The sequence below is a fragment of the Schistocerca piceifrons genome, chromosome 4, assembly GCF_021461385.2.
Source record: "Schistocerca piceifrons isolate TAMUIC-IGC-003096 chromosome 4, iqSchPice1.1, whole genome shotgun sequence".
In the NCBI taxonomy this organism is placed as follows: domain Eukaryota; kingdom Metazoa; phylum Arthropoda; class Insecta; order Orthoptera; family Acrididae; genus Schistocerca; species Schistocerca piceifrons.
Window position 1 is genome coordinate 512,480,817 of NC_060141.1, and position 22,648 is coordinate 512,503,464.

General features: G+C 39.1%; 1 protein-coding gene across 1 annotated transcript in view; it reads right to left on the reverse strand.

Annotated features, from left to right (window-relative positions):
* The window catches only part of LOC124794797 (gamma-tubulin complex component 4), a 164,905-nt gene that overhangs the window by 55,228 nt on the left and 87,029 nt on the right, over positions 1-22,648 (reverse strand). Inside the window, exons 6-8 of the mRNA XM_047258454.1 lie at positions 20,707-20,860; positions 20,482-20,627; positions 11,794-11,950 (exon numbers count right to left, since the gene is read on the reverse strand). Of these exons, the coding sequence (XP_047114410.1) occupies positions 11,794-11,950; positions 20,482-20,627; positions 20,707-20,860 (457 nt within the window). The remainder of the gene's footprint in view (positions 1-11,793; positions 11,951-20,481; positions 20,628-20,706; positions 20,861-22,648) is intronic.

Genomic DNA, 22,648 nt, shown 5'->3' on the forward strand with positions numbered 1-22,648 from the left:
CAAAGTATTCTAGTGATTATTATAATATAGCAATGAGTTAATCAAAGAGTGGTCAAGTGAGTTGAGTTCTATCTGAAGTTATTTGTGTACTCAATCTCTTCTCAGTGGAACATTTCCAGACTGGCTAAAACATGCTGAAGTTAAGCCTCTTTACAGAAGGGGGACACCACAAACTATTGACCAATTTCATTTTTGCCAGCTTTTTCAAAAATATTTGAAAAGGTTGTGTTCAAGCATCTTTTCAAGCCATCTGATTGAAAATAATATATTGTCCAAGTAACAGTTTGGGTTCCTTACAGTTCTGATATAAGAGAAGGCTATTTACACATACAGTGTAAATGTTCTTTATTCATTAGGTATCAATTTAGGGGCTACTAGCATTTTCTGTGACCTGTCAAAAGCCTCTGACTGTGTGAATCACAGCATTCTCTGGAGTAAATTGAATCTTACCTTATTAACAGGAAACAAAAGGGGGTCTTTGTGAAATACCTGTGGAATAAGCAATCATTCTTCATCTGACTGGAAATTAATTACATGTGGTGTTCCTCAAGGTTCCATCTCGAGCCTGTGACTTTTTTTGTGTATATTAACGACCTCTCATCTGTCAAATTGCCAGATGCTACATTTCTTTTGTTTGCAGATGATACAAACATTGCAATAAATAGCAAGTACAGATTTAGAAATGGCTGCTAATCAAAATTTCACTAATATTAATAAATAGGTTAAAGCTAATTCCATGTTATTAAACTTTGAAAAGATCCAGAACCTGTAAGAAATGATCTTTCACCATGTGTATAACATAAGAAGACTTGCAGATCAAAGAGATTGACAGTGTTAAGTTTCTGGGATTACAACTCAATAATAAATTCAGTTGGGTAGGGCAAATACAGAACTGCTGAAGCACTTAAACATGTCTGTATTTGGAATGCAAATAATGTCAGATTAGGATATATAAATATAAAAAAAAACTTGCATATTTTGCTTACTTTCATTCTATTATGTTACATGGGATCATATTCTGCGGCAACTTGTCAGAGCGAGTGAAAGATTTTACAACGGAAAAGCGTTTAATAAGACTCATTTGTGGTGTAAATTCAAGAGTATCATGCAGAAACCTTTTCAAGGAACTGGGTATTCTAACTACTGATTCTCAGTATATTTATTCATTAAAGAAATTTGTTGTAAATAATGTGTCTGTATTTCCAACCAATCACTGAATACATAGCATCAATAATAGGTATAAGAACAATCTATATAAAAAAAAAAAAAAAAAAACTAAAATCACTTACATTGGTCCAAAACGGGGCCCAATATTAAGGAACACACCTTTTTTCTACAAATTTCCCACAACCAATAAAAACTTGGCTTCAGATAAAGCACAATTTAAACAGATTTTGAAAGACTTTTTGATAGGCAATTCCTTCTACTCTATGGATGAATATCTTATTAGGGACTGTTACACCAGCTTTCAATGTCCTATGTTTTTATGTCATACTTCCTGACATGTTCCACATTCACTAGAATCATCTCATTTTTGGGCCTACGAAACAAAAACTAAATCTAATCTCGTCTAATGTAAATCAAGTATAGTGGCTGCAACTTAGTTTGTAGATCACATAACTGCATTCACATGTAGCCCTCCCGTTGATATGATAGGTGGTGCCTGTGACCAGACTGGATAGGTGGTGGTGAGAGGATGTATGTCTTGCATCTAGATCTGTGAAATGTGAAGGGATAAGAGCCATAAGATAATGGGTTGGGAGTAAGGATGTTTCTGAACAAGGTTGGGAGGGTAATTTTGGTCTCGAAGGCCTCAGAGACACACTTGGCATATTTGGAGATGAACTACTTGTCACTGCAGATCTGACCAACAAGGGCGGCTAGACTGTGTGGAAGGAAGGGACTTCTTGGGATGGAACGGGTGTCAGCTTCAAGATGGAGGTATTGTTGGTGGTTGACAGGTTTCATGTTGCATGGACAGGTTGTGATCTACCCATCCTTGAAGCAGAGGTCAGCATCAAAGAAGGTGGCTTGTTGGTCTGAGGAGGACCAGAATAAGTGAATTGGGGAGAAGGTGTTAAGGTTCTGCAGGAATGTGGACAGGCTGTCCTCACCATTTGTCCAGATCACAAGGATATCATCAATGAATCTGAACTAGAAGGAGGGGTTCTGGATTCAGGGTAGTTAGAAAGGATTTCTCTAGATGGCCCATGAACAGGTTGGCATAGGATGGTGCCAGGCATGTGCCCATTGCTGTACCACAGATTTGTTTGTAGACAATTTCTTGAAAAATTAATTGCGGGTGAGGACATACCTGGTCATAATGATCAGGAAGAAGGTATCAGTTTTGGAGTCAGTCAGGCATTGGGAAACGTAGTATTCAGTAGCAGCAAGGCCATGGGCATTGGACATGTTAGTATAGACAGAGGTGGCATCAACAGTGACGAGCAGGATCCAGGTGGTACAGGTATAGAAACAATGGAGAGTCGATGAAGGAAATGGTTGGTATCTTTGATATAGGATGGTGGGTTACAGGTAATAGGCTGAAGGTGTTGATCCATGAGAGCAGAGTTTGTCTCAGCAGGGGCGTGGTAATCAGCCACAAAGGGGTGTTGTGGGTGGTTGTGTTTATGGGGAGAGAGACTCAGGGGAGAGGTTCTAGGATGGGTATAAGGATTTGAAGATGGACTGGTGATCCAGCTAGATTTCTGGAATGGTATCACTCTGGCAGGGTTTATACACAGTAATCCCACACCAGGAATACAGCTGGATCCCAGTCATTCCTCAAATCCTTGGGTCCATCCCAAAACCTCTCTGCCAAGTCTGTCTGTCTCCTAAGGTTCATGAATCCAAGTGTCCAGGATGCAACATTGTGGTTGATCACTGAGGCCCCCTGAGAGAACCTTTGCTCTCATGGATCAACACCTTCATCCTATTACCCATAACCCACCTTCTTATACCAAAGACACTAACCATTTTCTGCACCGACCCTCCACAGATGCTGTTCCTTTACCACCCAGCACCCTGCTCTTCATTGTTAATGCTACCTCCCTCTACACTAACACGCCCAAAACCCATAGCCTTGCCGCCAGTGAACACTACCTTTCCCAATGCCTGACTGACAGCAAACCTAAAACCCTCATCCTGCTCACCATGACCAATTATATTCTCATTCACAGTTAATTCTCCTATGAAGGCATCATCTACAAACAAATCCGTGATACAGCAAGGGACACCCACATGGCACCAACCTATGGCCCATGGGCTACCTAGAGAAATCCTTCCTAACTATTCTGAATCCCAAATGCCTCCTTCGGGTTCAGATTCTCTGATGACACCATATCTTGATCCAGACCAAAGGTGAGGACACCCTATCCAACTTGCTCCAGAACCTCAAACCAACAAGCCACCTCCATCCATTTCAAACCTACTAATCAACAATACCTCCAACTCGAAGCTGCCACCATTCCATATCAAAAAGCCCCTTCCATACAACCTTGTCACCTGTGGTGGATTCAACTGCAGTGGCTGGCAGTCCCTCTCCAAATATGCCAAGTGTCTCTTTGACACCTTAAAAAACTGATATTACTCTCCCAACATTGTTTAGAAACAGATATCCTAAGCCTTGTCTATCCAGTCACCTACCACCTCCCATACATCCACTTTCAGCCACATAAAAGCACTCCTCTTGTGACTGAGTACCATTGAGGACTGGAGCAAGTGAAACATATTCTACATCAGGGTTTTCACTACCTCTCTTAGTGCCCTCAAAAATCCAATATCATACCAACTATCCTTTCCACCCCTCCCATTGTGATATTCCACCACCCACCAAAACTACGCAGCATCCTTGTTCATATTTACTCCATCCCTACTCCCAATTCCTTGCCTCATGGCTAATATCCCTGCAATGCATCTAAATGCAATAGCTGTTCCATACATCCTCACAACACTAACTACTCTGGTTCTCTCACAAGTGTCTCCTACCCCATCAAAGGTTGAGCTAAATGGTCTACAAACCAATCTGCAACCACCGTGCTGCTTTCAAACTGGGCATGACAAATAACAAGCTGTTTGTTTGCATAACCAGCCACTGCCAAACTGTGGCCGAGACACAGCTAGACCACCCAGTTGCTGAACATGCTGCCCAACAGAATAGGCTTCAATTCAATGACTGCTTCACAGCCTGTGCCATCTGGATCCTTCCAAACACAACCAGCTTTTCTACCCCCTTGGCCTCAACCTTTGCTAGTCCCACGTTCTTATCACCTTCCCTCCACCCAGTCCAGCACTATATACATCTTCATTCTGCCAACAAACACTCTTGCCTTTTTCCCTTCTCTCACCTTTCTGTCTCCCCCCTCCCCCCAAAGCACAGCATCTAGACTCTGCACCTAGTAACTTTATTAACTCCCCACCATGTCCTTGCACACTCACAGACTGCGCACCACCTTCCCACACCCCTATCCTGCTCTCTCTACCCCTTCCCAACCAATGTATCCTCCTTACTACCACCATCCAACCCAGATTGCTGCTCACCTCAGACACAGATCCCGTCCGCACTCAGTCCACAATAACCAAAGACAACAGCCACGTGTATGTGAGTTGTTCTCGTGTGAATGTTTGTCTGCTTTCTATTTCTGAAAAATGCCTTTTGGCTGAAAGCTTAAATGTTTAGTGGTGTTTTCAATGTGGCTGTTTGCAACTTAGTACCTCCTCTATGTGGTGAGTAGTGATGTATTCTTTTCATAATATTATTGTTATTCCATTCTGGACTTTCCACTGTTCTATTTTCCTATATATGAGGCATGTTTTTTAAGTAAGTACCATTTTGAAATTAAAAAAAAGACGTGCTAAGATATCTCAATAATTTTATTTTTACATGAAAGCCTGTACCTTAATCTACTTTTCTACATAATTTCCGCCAATATTGAGGCACTTGTCATAACAGTGTACCAGTTTTTGAATACCCTCCTCATAGAAGTCTGCCGCCTGACTTGTTAACCACTGGGTCACCACTGTTTTGACTTCGTCATCTTCCTGAAGATGCTGGCCACCAGGTGTTTCTTCAAGTGCAGGAACAGATGGTAGTCACTGGGCGCAAAATCGGAGCTGTACGGAGGATGATCTCCAGTTTCCCATCGAAAAGATGTGATGAGATCTTTGGTCTGATTCGCCACATGCGGACGGGCATTGTCTTGCAGCAAAACGATGCCCTTGCTCAACTTCCATGGACTGTTGCTTTGATTCTGGTGTGACATAGGCCACCCATGTTTCATCGCCCGTAACAATTTAGCTTAAGAAATCATCACTGTCATTGTGGTACCGCTCAAGGAAAGTCAATACACTGTCTAAACATTTGGTTTTCTGCACATGGGTCAACATTTTCGGTACCCAATGTGCACACAATTTTCGGTAATTCAAGTGCTCGGCCACAATGACATACGAAACACTACGAGAAATGTTAGGCAAGTCATCCCACAAGGAGGAAATCGTAAAGCGTCTGTTTTCTCTCACCTTATTGTCCACCTCCTGCACCAAACTTTCATTAACGACAGAAGGATGCCCACCCCGTTGTTCATCATGCACATTTGTGCGGCCATCTTTAAATGTTCTCACCCACTTTCTTACCATTCCATCACTCATAATGTTTCCTCCATAAACTGTACAGATCTCATGATGAATATCGATCACTTTTAGGCCTTTAGCACTAAGAAATCTTACAACAGCCTGTACTTCACAGTCAGCGGGACTCACGATTATCGGAGGCCTCTTAGAACACTCAGTACACAACGTAAACAAGGAAGAATCAGATTGTAATGGTGTCAGTGCGTAGATTAAGGTACAGACTTTCATGTAAAAATAAAATTACTGAGATATCTTAGCACATCTTTTTTTAATTTCAAAACAGTACTTACTTAAAAAACACGCCTCTTATGTTTATACATTTATGTTTTGTGTGTGATCTGTTGATCATAACATTTATTATGTATATGACCTATAGAACATGTAAATAACTAACTAATAATGGAAAATTTGGAATGGAATAACAATATGAAAAGAATATATTGCTACTCACCAAACAGAGGAGGCACTGAATGTCAGACAGGCACATTGAAAGCATACTGCTAGATATTATTAGCGATTGGATTAAGTCCTTCATTAGATGTAGATGGAACACACACACACACACACACACACACACACACACACACACAGTAAAACACACATATATGGTCACTGTCAGCTAAGCACCACCTTTACATGATGATTAGGAATCTAAGATACTTTGTACTGGTGGTTGTTCAGATGAACATCCGGACTGAGGCATATCAGCAAGCGTCTTCTTGGATTTTTGGCTTTGTCATATGGTTTTGAGTAGATAGTTCTCATTTTGGATACTAATAGGAGGATTTTGTTTTTATTTGAAATTATTTTCATAAATATAAAAGTTAATAATGTCAGAAAAAAAATACACAGGCATGTTGTACCTCATTGATAACATAATTTAAATTCATAAATTTTAGTTAAAGTTTGGCTCTGTTGTAAAATTGTAGTTCCTTGTTAAATACACTGGACTCATATTTGGGAGGACAACGGTTCAATTACGTGTCCAACCATCCTGATTTAGGTTTTCCGTGATTTCCCCAAATTGCTCCAGGCAAATGCCGGGATGGTTCCTTTGAAAGGGCATGGCCAACTTCCTTCCCCATTCTTCCCTAATCCGATAAGACTTATGACCTTACTGTCTGGTCTCCTCCCCCAAACAACCCAACTTAAATTACTAAATTCATGAGGTTGAAACTTGATATTGGTGGAAAAATTAATGACATTCCAGAAAATCAAAACCAATGTACCAAAACTCAATTTTAAATATATTATTGAAGTAATGTAATAAAAACATGATTGTTCAAGGAAAAACAAGGATTTGGGCAATGTACAAAATAATAAACAAACTAAAATAATTGTTATATGAAACCAACTAATTGAAAATGAACTTAACAATGCTATATTTAAAGCTGAAATATAAATGTGGCAGAAGCCACATGTTTTTCGCCATTTGTTTTTATGGACTACTATGTTGGAGACTGACTGGGCTATAAAGGGAACTTCAAAAAGTAAGTTAAACATTTTTGTCGCAGGCCAGGTATCTTTAATTGAATGCTGCATCACACTACAAAGTGACAAAAATACATGACAATGTCTTTCAACATAGTCACCAACACTCTGTGCACAACAGTCTGAACATTCTACCAGTCGTTCAATTCCTTGACAACAGGAATCCGCTCCTTGCTCATAGAGCCATTTTGGAACCACTAAGTAAACATCTTCATCATTGGAAAATCTCTTCCTCCCCTCCAGATGTTCTTTCAGCTTGCTGAGATGATTATAATCACATGTTGCACTACAGCTGAAAATTTTGAGCCAAGTTTATATTGTGTGCGCCATCTGGAGCGTTGTAATGTTGTGCACAAAAAAAAATATTTTTGCCCATTTTTTTAAGCCTCTTGCTATTTAGCAATGATGTCTAAGTTCCATAGTACATATCAGCTGTAATAGTTGTGCCCTTTGTGATAAACTCTAAGTATACAATTCCTCCACAGTCAAAGAAAACAGCAGCCATGACCTTCCCTGCCGATGATGCAGTCCTTCCTGACAATGATACAACTGTGCATTTCTTCTGCAGAGGTGAGGAGGTGCCTCTTCATTCCATGAACACACTCTTTGTTGCTGCTGGGAAATGATTGACCCATGTCCACCACTTGTAATAATGCGGCTTAGGAAGTCATTGCCTTCCACAGAGTAGCACTCAAGGAAGTCAAGTTGTGCCATTAGGCCTTGTGCCTTTGTGTCCAAGTGACAATGAACCTAGCAATATTGCAAATGACCTCAGCCAATAAAATAAGCAGTGCATTTTGAGATGTGCATCTGCTGACCTATGTCTGCGATAGTTATTCTGTGATTTCTGTGAATCAATTCCACATTAACCAGTCTGGTCTATATCAATGGCCTTTTTTTAATCAGCATCATCATCTGTACTGTCTTTATCAAATTCAGTACAAATGTCTATCTTCATCGCCATTTACATTTTTATTTTTTAAATTACAAACCTTAATGTGTTTCAGCCACAGTCACCATCAGAACATCAGATAAACAGAATAAATGAGAAGTAATTTCCAAGACTTGCAGTCAGTGTGCTGTTATCTGTATGAAATAAAGGACACTATTATAAATATATGTTTACATGAAATTACATGTTATACTAACTGGACGTAGGTAATCCAATCGCCGCCATTATCAATTATAGCTAGACACCTTTTTGGTATGCTTTTCATGGGATTTTCTGCATATTCTCTTGGTAATGATCTCCTTATCACCCTGATTTGACATGACAGCTGCTTCAAGGTATATATTGGCTTTCCTTTAAGCTTCATCTTAACATACGACCAAACATTCTCGATCAGATTTGCATCTGGAGACATTGCAGGCCAATCCATCCATCCTATCCCATTGTCTTGGAACCACCTCATACAGAGATAGCTGCAATGTTTCAGATCATGATCCTCTTGAAGCACCCAGTTTGCCCCATTCAAACCAAATAGCTTCTTAATGGACATCAAAAGGTATTTTTGATAAATACATAAATATAAATAAGTGGCACTTCAGATATTTTGCACTCATTTTAAACTGCAACCGACAAAACAAAGCAGTCAACTCTCACACTGCTTATCTATACACTGTGCAAAAGCACACTAATTGCAGATTTTCGAGACCACTACCAGAGATGTCGCAGCGGATGTTACATTTAAAATTATCACATACACTTTCTTGTGGAACTGACTGTACTACTGTAGCAGTGTGGGGGCAGGCTGGACTGAGATGGCGCTTGCCTGTTGTCCATCACGTGTGCTTTAGCTGTGGGCCACAGCAGATATGGCCGCATTTGTATTGTCAACACCGGAAGTAAACACAACGGCCGTGAAATGAGGATGACACTAAAGCCTGCAGTTCTTTTTTTGGCTATATGTTAACACCATTGCTATGTCTTTCAGTAATAAAGTCATTATGTTACATTTCTCACTAATTACAAAAAAAAGAGGTTGCATTTTAGCTTTACACACTTTACAGCAAAGTGAAAAGTTCCGTTAAGCTCTGCCTTGTACAGATTTAAGAGATACGAGTATCCTAATTTTTTTATCAATATAATTATCCATTTCATTATTTTTATGGATTTTTTTTAAAGAAATGACTATATAATAACCCTTTGCCAAGCAGTGTGCAAAGGTGTGACTGGGGTGCACACATTAGAATTACGACTGTTTTGTCTATTAACCATGGATTAACTCTGAACAGCTTTAGAGTATGAAGCGCCACCCATGAGTACAACTGAAATGTACTTCTGTGACTATGTGCAACAGAGGCCACTGTGACGAAGCCCACAATCATCAGTAGTGATGATGAGATGAGGAAGCGGGTCTTCCAGAGCTGCTGTCCGATGCCACAGGTCCTGTATGCAAGGGTCACGTCTAGTGGTTGATGTGTGGGCATTGGCTGTAATCCCAGCACAGATGTGGCATGGCACATCTGATGCGTAGCAACAGCATCAGGCATTGTGGTCCAAAGTGTAGGCTCAAGGGCAGCTGGCGATCGGTCTGGAGCCCACAGCAGAAATGGCCATTGTGGAGCTGAATGGCAACTTAAGTACTCTCCTGTCAGTGGAAGAGGCGCAGTGTCATACGGACAAGTGCCCGCATGGATGCATATAGGTGCCTGCAACTGCACCACTGTTTACTGTGACCTGCACACCATGTATCCCCGGATGCTGTGCCAGCTGCAGGAGGCTTGACAGTATACAGCTTATCAAATCTTTACGTTGGCAAACAGCTTGCAAGGGTCACGTCTAGCCCACAAAGCATATTCACAAGTGTGGTGGCTGAATATGCAGAGGCCCAGCCCTTCATATACTACAGACTGTTTGCTTAATACATAGACGTTAATTTAAATTTTAATGTGTCAAGTCCAAGTCAGTAATTTTTTAGATTATTTTTTATAGAATGACTAAGTTTAATTTGTAGATATCATTGTGAGTTTTAACATGACAAGTCCAATTGAATTTAATGCCACCTAAAGGCCTGCACATGTGAAATGACAACATACAGTGCATCAAGATTTTAAATGTGGTGCGCCTTCATTTTATTCTATGGATGTGTTATTGTAATTACTTCTCACTTGTTCTCTTTACCTGTTCTGATTATGGTTGAGGCTGACAAGTGCTAAGATCTACATTTTTCAAACTAAGCACATAAATAATCATGACAGACAACTTTATTGATAAATATCAAGAGCTCATACAATGATTTTATGTCATTATAGACACTTGGTCAAATTGCTGACACCTTTTCACAATGGCTGCACATGATACTGCATTAGGTTCATATACCACCACAATCTCCCGGTGCTTCTGCATGCAATTTTGTCCACAAGGACTGTACTGTCCCACATATGTAAAGTTCGAAGTATGTTCCCAGCTGCCATGCCATTTCACTTGCACACTGTGAGGCCCTGTTATCCATATAACAGCAAAACTGTCTCTGAAGATAACCCAGAACACATACTCTCTTCTGACAATGTGCCAATATTGATGTGCAGTTGTCTTAGTTTGGAATGATATGTGTAACATTTTCCAAAGTCCCTATATATATTTTCACCTTCTGGAAAAAAAACTACAACACTTAATGCAATGTTACTTCAAGAAAGAACCTGCACCAACACATCCTATTTTAATCATCATGGCCTTTCTTTAACATTTAAGGATTGCATCACTCGCAAGCAGTGATTGTATTTATCAGCTCAATAATTTAAGGAGCATGATCAACTTTCAGTATATTTTCATGGGGTAGTAATGTTAAATGCTGTACTTCGACATTTTATACCACAGCAAACTGGTACTATTCATGTGTTTAGAATTTCACAGATGAATAACGTCTCATGCCCACCTTCATTTCCAAAAATGTAATAGCTATGTTGTGCCAGAATTCTATTTTTGTCAGCAGTGTCACTAAACACAGAAATGGCCCTTTTCTTTGAAAGTTCATTGTCCTTAATAATATTTTATTCAGTTATAAACAATTTCCTGCAGCTATACATGTTATCTCATACACTTTTTCACCATCATTTTCAACTGAAACCACATTATCCTGAACAATCACTGTTAGTTGTATTCCATGTTACCCATTCACTTAACAACAGTTAGGAATACTGCATTGTGGTAGACAGAAATTGCACTTACCTGGTTAGTCTAGCTTTGTAACACTTCCCTCATTAGTCTATTTTGTAACAGACAACATTTAGAACAATTAAACATCCAGCTGAGAGAACACACACACACACACACACACACACACACACACACACACACACACAAAAATGGGTGACTAAATTATCTTATTACATTCTTTTAAAAATGGTTGACTAAATTATCTTACTACATTCTTTTGTTGCCTATCAACTGCTTTTTCCCATCTACTCTTGTATCTCCCATTGCACTGTTTACAAAGTGCTTTCTTCATACAACAGGAACAGTTTTCTATCAGTATTTATTTCTGCTGAACATTCTGTATTACTGCGCAACAGCACTTAAAGATCGCTACTGTCAATGTTTTTAAATGATGTAGTCTATTTTACCACACAAGTCTTAAACTACCTATTAATTCCTGACATACATTGTTGCCTACAGCTTATGGTTTACCAAAAGAAGAGGAAAATTTTGTAAAATAAATTATGTATCCTTACCTCTCTTTGAAGTTCTGGATGGGACCTTATCTAGGATACTTTCTGCTTGGTGCATGAATTCAGCAAAGAGTTCTCCTCGACCAAGCAAAAAGAAGTCCTTTATTAACTTCAGTTGTAAAAAAAGTTTCATATCTTCTACAGCCAGCTCCCAAAGATGCTACGAAAACAGTTATTGTTTTTACTACTATTACAATAATCAGAAGATATAAGTGTTATGTTATATTTGTCAGTTTAGTGCAACATGTTCTTGTGAGAAATATCATTTTATTTAAGATCATTGTAATGGGCAAAATAAATTTTATTTGTGTGATTAAGATACAAAGAATAATATAATTTATTTGTTTAATCTCTGGTAATAGCTTTAACTTCCCTTTGTTGCAGCACAGGGTATTTAATTTTAATGAAAGACTTCATGAAACATTTTCAGATATGGCCCTTTTTTTAACTGACAATTGGTGCACTATTTATGTAAGTACAGTAGCAGTGTCCGGAACCTTCCAGAGGAGCAAACAAATCGGCATATGTGCAGGAAGACTCTGGGACCATGTGACATTAGGTGGCACAGTGAGAGATTGTCTAAAAAAGTGCAGAAATGACAATATGTCTGCTGAGTTCTCTAGCATTTTTGAAACACTGTTGGTACAAGGAGGTACTTCCTAACTTTGGGACAGTTAAGCACTCTATTCAAAGTACTACAGTGGACATAATTTTAAAGAAGACTAGCCATGCCACAGTAATGTACAGGATATGACAGGCGAAGTGTGAACTTTATCTTAATATCGAAAGCCTAGTTGAATGTCACCTATTTCTCTCAGCAGCATTGTTGCCATTCGATTGAGAATGGGTAGACATAGCAACAGTAGTGCAGCAGCATACTAGTTCGTGCAACCAGAAACTTAAGCAGTGTAGCAAGTCTGAGCACTTAAATCATAGACAAGTAGACATGGAGACATTAAGTCCACGAGGGCCTATAGGACAGTGGTTAACCTATCCAGCCAAGAACTGGACAACAGCTCTGTTGCATGGCTGAACAAAAGCCTTCGTTTTTCTCTAGCCCCATGACATATAATGAAACCAGCCATTGCTAGCAGAATATGCAGTGCATTAGACATCTCTCACACAAATCAGTGAAGGATGTAATGCTAACTATTAGCTGCACCTTAACAAAAGTCATCAAAATCTAATATCACCCTGGAAGAATGATGGGAGCTTATTCATATTACTTGAGAACAAGGAAAGGAAAACAAAAAGAGGTTGTAACAATCACCACCTACAATACACTGGATCTTTTGGCCAGTTTGCACCTGGGACTGTAAAGTTGTTTCACCATGTTCTAACTACAATGTACTTCCTGTACTGTGATCAATATTATGACAAAACAGAAAAAAAGAACAAGCAAAGCACTGAACTCTGATATTATGCCCATCTTATTCCTGTGGTACACAGACAATACTTTCTTGATATGACCTCATAGTAAAAGTGTACTGCTACATTTTGTCAATGATGTAAATAATGTCCATCCCTGCATTGAAACAAGAGACCAGCCCACACTGACCAGTGCAAACAGTTTTCACCATCCTGTGAACAAGAAAGCACTTTTGAACAGATTGTGACACAGAACTATGACGATTTCTAACAACCAACACCTGCAGTATGAACTGCAGCATTTGATACTCCAAGTGGACATTAAAATAGATGCTTCCTCAAGTTGTGTAACTGAAGAAGGTAAAAATCCCAGATTGCCTGGTTGAAAAGAAAACGCTTTTTCCTGGGTGAAAACACATTTTTTCCTGGGCGAAAATACACTGCATCCCAGGTGAAGGTACATTTTATTCTGTGTTAAGTGAAATATACTTTTCCCTCAGAGCTGTAAAGCTTATTAAACCTTTGAACAGTAAAGGTTTTATACACCGGCATAGAACTTCTCAGCACTTTAGGAAATGAAAACCAGCATAAAACAATGTATTTTGGAAAGATTTTTGATGCGTGTTAACATGTACACTGTATATTTTCATATTACGAAAGTATAAATACAAATTCCACCAAATACAGCGCGGTAGCTTCCAAAGCACTGACATCAAGATTGGGATGCTCAATGTGCTTTTGCCAATCATGGCTCATGTCACATGATCTCGCTGCTCAATGACAGCAATTATTCAGAGCTAGGACATGTGATGTAGTCATCAAATACCAACATCACTGTTAGACAGTGTGAACACACAAACAGGAAAAGTTAATGGTTTAAATTAAAAAATGGAAAATCCAGGATGGAATAATGACAATATTATGAAAAGCATACATTGCACTCACTATATAGTGGAGATGTTGATTCCCAGACAGGCACAACAAAGAGACTAGTAGATGCGTAAGCTTTCAGCCATGAGGCCTCCTTCTGAAACAGACAACATATACACACATTCACACAAAAAACACAGCACGCACGCACGCACACACGCACACACGCACACACACACACACACACACACACACACACACACACACAACCAACCATTGTTTCTGGCTGCCTGGGCCAGACTGGGCTCTTTTTTATTTATTATTTATTTATTTATTTATTCGTTGTGGCCATCTAGGACGATTTTAAGTCTTGTTGCACTTAGCACTGAGCCTGGTTTTTTTCTGAGCACAGATTTCCCTCATTCGTTGTGAGTGGATCTGCTTGCGCTCTTCTGTCCAAAGGACACCATCTCTTCTTTTCAATTACTCATCTTGGGTTATTCTGTTTGTCCCTATCTTCTTTTGGAAAAGAACTCTGCTGTCAAAAGCATCTTCGGGTTTGATATGTAGCATCTGGAGGCCTTCTTTGGTGCTTTTAAACTATGGCATTGTAGTTTTTGGTTTTGAATCAAAAACTATATTTTTGATTAACCTATTTCCATCCACTTGTTTGAGTTGACCATAAAATCATGCCCACCTTTTACAGATTGTGTCTGTATTGTTTTCTAGTTTACTGTAGACTTCCTTTTTGGACCCGTTTTGATGAATGCCATTCTTGTACTTGGATCCTAGGATTCTTCTATTGATTTTGTGTTCTTTTTCCTCCAGTTCTTCGAGGAGTCTTTCATCAGCATTTAGGGATAAGGTTTCGGCTGCATACAAAGCTACTGGCTTCAAAGCTGTTTCATAGTGATGCATCTTAGTGTTCTAGGAAAGGCATTTTTTGTTGTAGATTGGCGGGATGTTTGGTAACTGTTTCTAGTTTGCTTATCCGTTTCCTAAGCACTTCCCTGTCTAGTCCATTTTTCTTTATGATCTCACCCACGTACTTGAATTTGTCTACCTGGGCGATGAAACCATATTTTGTACGGAGCTCTGGTGGGGTGTCTTTAATGTTAGTCAGGACTTCTGTTTTCTCAAATGATATTTGTTCAGCGATTTCTTTTAACAGTTCGATTTGAACTCTAGTGGTGTCTATGTCGTTTGACACAATGGCTACATCATCAGCAAAGGCCAAGCAGTCTACCTTGATCCCCTTTGATCTGATTCCAATTTTCAACAGGGTGTAGTTGGTTTCCATTAACCTTTTGCACCAGGTTCTGATGATCTTTTCAAGCATGCAGCTGAAAAGCATTGGAGACAGGCCATCACCTTGCCTGATGCCTGTTCTGACATCAAAGGAATCTGAGAGACACAAGGAATTTTATTTTGGATTTTGTGTCTTTTAGGGTAGCTCTAATTAATACCTGCAGTTTAAGGTCAACCACGAACTCATTTAGGATGTTCAGCAGGACCTCCTAGTCTATGGAGTTGTATGCCTTCTTTAAGTCCACAAAGACTGACACGCAGTGTTTGGACCTTAGATGATTTTATATATATATGACATGACCCAGTCTGGCCCAGGCAGCCAGAGACAATGGTCTGTGTGTGTGTGTGTGTGTGTGTGTGTGTGTGTGTGTGTGTGTGTGTGTGTGTGAGATTGTCTATTTCAGAAGACGGCCTCATGGCTGAAAGTTTAAGCATTTAGTAGTCTCTTTGTTGTGCCTGTCTGTGACTCAACAGCTCCACTATATAGTATAATATATTCACAAGAAAAGCCAAGCTTTCACATATAATATTGGTCACCAAAAATATTTATGCTGTCACCCCTCCCCCCTGTCCCCCTCCCCCTCCCTCAGAGTGCACGTTTAGGCAGGACCCTACGAGCACAGCTTAAACTGTAGCAGCTGAATACTTCTGACAAGCACCACTATAAATTTCACTGCCTTGCATCAAATATTTTTGTGGGTTACCTGGCTGAATACATGTTCTTTCAAGCACTTTGACTTTTCCATAGAAATATGAAATTGCTCAAAAACTCACCTCACATTTTTATGGGCAATTATACTTTTTGCCATCATTATTACATAATTTGTAATCTATGAAAGAACTGAAATAAATCTGAAAAACTAATCTTGAACCATGGTCTTTTTTAGCCTGTTTATCCTCTAAGATATATCAAACACAAACAGCACACAAAATTTTAAATAAAGGCGTTAATGGCTGGTCTTCTGGGCTCAAAATTTTTTTAAGTGGCTGGTTCTCAAGGTATTAAAGTTACAAATGACAGACAAATGCACCATGATTTAAGAAATTCATCGCATATTCTCACACGTAACATAATTCATGTTGCATAAAAGGATATTTACTTGGAAAGTGACGCTTCTCAAACCACCTTTTGCAATATTTTCCTGCGACCTGTTAGAAATGTCAACAGTTGTGAAATCACACTCATCAAAAGGTAGGTTTTGTTATGAAGTATTGCATAGTCTTCATCCTAAAGCCTTACATTTTGCTGCCGGCACATGCCTGCAGCACTGTGTTTTGTTGTAAATGGCACATTCAGTTTGGCAATAATGTTTTATTTTGGCATTTTTCTCTTGTTTATGTTTTACTGCTGCAGTATTATTATGCAGCAGAGAGCTAAAGTAACATTCTTTGTTAGACTATCAGTTCTTACAATCAAAATACAGAAATTTCACTGAAAACTAAAACAATGAAAAATTCCCATAATTCAATGAAAATCCTAGGTTCTTCTCAAATGAAAAAATTCCTGCATTTTTCCTGAATATACTGGTTGTCACAGGGCATATGCGCCCTGTTAACCCTCGTAGAGAGGCAAGAGCAGCAGTTTCAGATGGGCACCAGTTCCTCACGCCACTTGACATCACTTGATCCATGAGTCACTTCAGATCTCCCCTAGTCCCAGATGCTGCTCTCACACTTGTATATAAGCAGAACATATTTCCAGTCCCATCAATCACTAGTTTTTACTCCTGGTGACAATGGCAGAGACAGCTGTTAAAGCTCTAGAATTTTTTCAAAATTATGCGGCTTAAAAGAAAATAATTTTATTCAGCATTATATTTTCAAAACCTATTCTCTATGCGCACAATTACTGTAATTTGATACATTATACAGAAAATTTATTTTCAAATGAACCTGCAAAATCCAATTAAAATATTGGCATGTGTCTGGCCAAGCATAAAAATGCTTTATGAAGAGCCATAAATGAACGTCTAAACCTAATGAAACCAGTACTAACATGTAATTCACTTAAATTCGTAGGTAAAAGATGTATACAGCCAATGATATACCCACGGAAAGGAGCCCATACAGTCTTCTTATTTTACCAAATATTTTGACGTGGTGTCATTCTGATCGGAGGAAAAGAAAGTAAGACCAGTCTGCATTATAATTTGTTCACTGTAAATAACAACTACATTAAATATGGAATACAAGGTACTTAAAAAAATTTGACAAGTGACCTGAAGTTGAAAATTATTAAACTGATAGAAGCCCACAAATAACAGCAACAAATTCCAAAATGCATAACAGTTTGTATCACCCACAGGTACACAAACTTGCTGCTTTAAGAGAGATAATATAATCAGATAAATACTCTCCTTATACAAGGTGTCAACAAAAAGTATTCCATATTTCGAGAGGTGATAGTATGGACCAAAACAAGGAAGAAAACATCCAGTAAACATGAGCCTTAAGAACTATGAGCATTTGTTCATCTTCATTACGTAAAGCACTTCTACTACATGCTCTTTGTTAATACAAACAACCTACAGAATGCAATAAACAAATGAAGATACGTTCTTCTGTTGTTGTCCATGGATACAGCATGCAGCAAACATCCAGTAGTGTTGTTATTGTAAACCATATTCATACTTCTGGATAAGTGCAGCATATACATTAGTTCTAATGGAACCAGCTTGTTCTCTGATAATTTTGTGAAATGCTATTACATTGTGGTTTTATCTTTGTGCTTACCAGTGTAATGGAAGCCTATTATTACACATGGGAAATGGCAGACATGACCTTATGTTATGGTTTCGCAAATGGAAGCAACCATCAACTCCATGTCCTGTATGCTGAAAAATAACCAGAACACAGGGTACAAACTGCACCATTATTCAACTATCTTTTCCCATGACTAACACACTCTTGCTCTATGGCTCCATCAACAGAGTATTGTGGCAGACCTCACAACATTCATACTCCTGTTGTAGAGGAGCAAGTATTTCAATGAATGGAAGAAGATCCTGGAACTAGTGTAAGTGGCAGAATTTCAGCACTATTGGGCCAATCCTTGTTATACTCATATAACATAGGGTGTGTCCAAGGTCCTCAGCTATACGATAAGCCTGCTGCAAGCAGTTCTGTCAATGGCTGTTACAGAGAGATGATGTAGATCCACTTTTCAGAATGGAGACTGTCCACAGATGAGACTGGTTTCATGTAAGGACAAATTCTCAATTTTCATAACAAACATGTGTGAACTGATATGCGAAAGCCACATGCGGTTTAAGAAGCAAGGCATCAGCACCAATTTTTGGTTAATGTATTGACAGTAATTATTGGCAAGAGGCTAAAAGGAACTTCCACACTACCAAACAGGTTGGCTAGCCAAAGGTATCTCCAGTGTCTTCAAAAGAATGTCCCTGTCCTGCTAGAGAAAGTACCTTTTCAACAGTGGGTGGAGATGTGGTTCACGTATGATATAGTACCAGCCCATTTTCTCTGAGATTGTTTCCTTGTTTGTTTACTGCACTCTAAGTTGTTCATATAGCAGAAGAGATGTGTTTCACAGTAGCAAAGATGAATGAAGGCTTATACGAGGGCTATCCACAAAGTACATTATGTTTTGGAATTAAAAATAAATAAAGTATTGGAAATTTTTTTTATTATATACAGATGAAAGCCACACTTAAATACTACTTTTCTACATAGTTGCCATTTAAATTAAGGCACTTATCGTAGCGATGGACGAGCTTGGAAATTTCTTCGTCGTAAAATTCAGCGCCTGCGCCTTTAACCACGTGGTTACCTCTTCTTTTGGGACAGAAAAGGTGTGATTTTTGTGGATTTCCTGGAAAGAGGCACTACAATAAACTCTCAAAGGTATTGCCAAACTCTGCACAACCTCAGAAGAGCAATACAAAACAAGTGCTGGGGGAAGTTGGGCTCAAAGATCTTGCTGATTCACGACAACGCCCGGGCCCACACGGCAAATGCCACTCATGAAGTTCTCGAATATTTTAAGTGGGAGTTGTTTCTTCATCCGCCGTACAGTCCCGACCTGGCACCGAGTGACTTCCGCTTATTCCCAGCAATGAAGAAGTGGTTGGCTATGCAGCGTTTTGATGACGACGCACAGCTTCAAGAAGAGGTAACCACGTGGTTGAAGGCGCAGGCGGCCAAATTTTACGGCGAAGGAATTTCCAAGCATGTCCATCGCTACAATAAGTGCCTTAATTTCAATGACAACTATGTAGAAAAGTAGTATTTAAGTGTGATTTTCATCTGTATATAATTAAAAAAATTTCCAATACTTTATTTATTTTTAATTCCAAAATATAATGTACTTTGTGGATAGCCCTCGTAGCTTTTAGTTTTAGAGCCTATCTTTACTGGTTTTTTCTTTCTTGTTTTTGTCCATACCACCACTCTCAAAATATGGAATACTCTTGTTTTTAATAACCTGTATATTCAGCAGATAAAAATAAATAAATAAAAGCACTAGTCAGACTGCTCTACCTCACTGTACAATATGTAAAACTGATGACTTCCACCGCAACCTCTATCACAGAAACATACTTCAGAATAGACAAAGACAGTCATGCCTACTGGTAATCCCACACCTCTGTGACACCACAGCACAGATTTTGCACAAACTATCACCAAACATAAAATCTTAAGCAGTACCATATCAAACATAAGGTTTCGCAACTAGATTTGATGAACACGCAGCAGCTTTTGACATAAAGCAGAAGAAACTTATTTCAGCCCCTATGTAGGTTAGATGCACTATTCAAACCCCCTTGTTTCAGTGCCACATTGCAGAAAGGTTCTCTGGTAGCACTTGATTTCTTCTACTGGTGATCATATTAACTGTAAGAGACTGATTTTTACACACACACACACACACACACTTTTTTGACAATTTTGGCTTCTAGGTCAATGCTCCATGGGGCCCTCCCTCCTCCTAATCCTAGTGAATTAACTCTGTTTAACCACATTAGCAGTACGAGGAGTACAAAGATGCATGTTCACACCGCTTTCACATACAGAACAAAAATGTGGTAACTCATCACAAGTGTAAGTACAAAATTCATTCTTTGCATCTTTCAAGTGAATTATTTTTGGTACAAACACATGTAACCTAAAAGAAACAGCACTAACCTCGGTAACACAAAGCCGAATTTCCTCAATCGTATTTTCAAACTGTGAGACATTGAAGGTATCCATCGCCTGCAGCTCTTTCAACTTGAAACAAAACTCATTTTCCCTGTCACCCCAAATGGTGGCAACACTCTTGTGTTTCTTAACTGCAAAGATAATTATTGGCATACAAAATGCTAAATTATGAGACAATGTAACTATGGTACCGAAACTACAAAACATTACCTTTCTTTTCTCGAGGATCACTTCTGAACATAAGAATTGTTTGTCCAATGAACAAAATTTTGTATGCAGATGATATTGAGATATACGGAGGCACAACACTGAAGTCAATAAAATAGTCATTATATGTGGGATACTTAACCAGACTCTCATTCCTCTGTAAATAAGTAATACGTTAAAGTCAGAACTGTTAGAAATCATTACAGAATTAATAAAAAATTATACATCTCAGTTGCTGGACAACACAATAGAAACACATTGTCAATGTTACAGTAACCACTTCTGTATTATTACCAAGAAAACAATAACTATTCTTAACACTTCATTAGTGTTATGTATAATGTAGAAAGTAAAATGTAATCTGATACATAATGCACTTTCAATACACAAATATCTCAAGTGTTATAAAATTAAACTTTAATAAAATTTTTAAAAGTATACTATGACAGTACTGGAAATTTCAGAGTGGTATAATGAACAAAAATTAGGAAAGGCAATGACCCACCTGCATTTGACTGATGTATGGCACTTGGACACCCATAACAACATTGAAATTTCACTAGCCTCTGACTGTCAGACACTATCAGCCACACTCAGACATGCACCCAAAAATGCAGTCCTCAGGATAGAGAAGTACTGGGTGGCAGTGCCTTTCAGCAGCAAAATGAGGATTAAATAGAGTAACAATCACAAAACTGAGAAAGTGGGAGGGGGGGCGGGGAGCGAGAGAGAGAGAGAGAGAGAGAGAGAGAGAGAGAGAGAGAGGGGGGGGGGGGGGAGGGAGGGAGGGAGGGAGGGAGGGGGGGAGGGAGGGAGGGAGAGAGAGAGAGAGAGAGAGAGAGGGGGGGGAGGGAGGGAGGGGGAGAGAGAGAGAGAGAGAGAGAGAGAGAGAGAATGTACAGGAGAAAGTGAAGAAAAACTTTTAAACAGAGCATGAATGGGGTAAAAACTGACAAGACAGAAAACGGTGAGGAAAATTGACTGAGAAATTGTACCAAAGGATGGAGACTAGTAGAAAGGTCGGTTGTGGGTTGTGAGAATGGAGGACATGCTGAAGGAACTGTTACCAGCTGTGGAAGTTAGAGGTACTTTGATAGAAGTGCAGGAGTGGGCAGCAGAATTCAAATGACACTTGCATTGAAGCAGTTGCAGTTACTGAAGTTAAAGATGATGTGGTGTGCAAGAAGTTCAGCATGCAGATTGTTGAGTTTAAATGTAACCCCAGTTTGGCAGTGGCAATTTTTGCAAAGAAGCAACTGCTTAGTTGCTGTACAGTAGTTACAGTACAATTGGTAGATACCACACACCCAAGAGCTTTCACAATGGCTCTTTCTTTGGTCAGATAGAAAATGCCCATGAACAGTTGCAAAAAGAAATGGCAGTAGTTGTACAGAACAAGTTCTGCACCTTAATCATCCACAGGGGAATTATCACTGGGGTGGCATAAGGCTATAATTTTTCATGGGTTGCATAGGCAATAGAATAACAGGACTTTTAAGAGAAAGGAGAGGGGAGGGGGGGGGGGGGGGCAGCTTTGAGTATCATATTCCTTATTTCAGTTGGCAGTAGTAAAATCCATGTGAAGGATATGGTTGAGTTCTTCAAAGACTGGATGATAACGGGAGTACTAGTTGTTTTCTTGCTCACAATGGCAACAAGTCTGTTGTCCTCACGGTAATAAATGCCAGAAGAAACCAGTTTCTAAGATAGTCTGGTAGAATTTAACTCTTACTTTTCATTGTGAAAGACATACCCATGGGTACTGAGGTTATATGCATTTGATAAAGGAATGAAAGGGAGTAATGGATTGTTTCCTGCAAAGTGGTACTCTCGATTTGCAGTAACAAATAATTTTTGTCTATCCATACTTAATTCCTATCTATAAGACACACACACACACACACACACACACACACACACAAAAGATTAAAAATTGGAAAAAAAG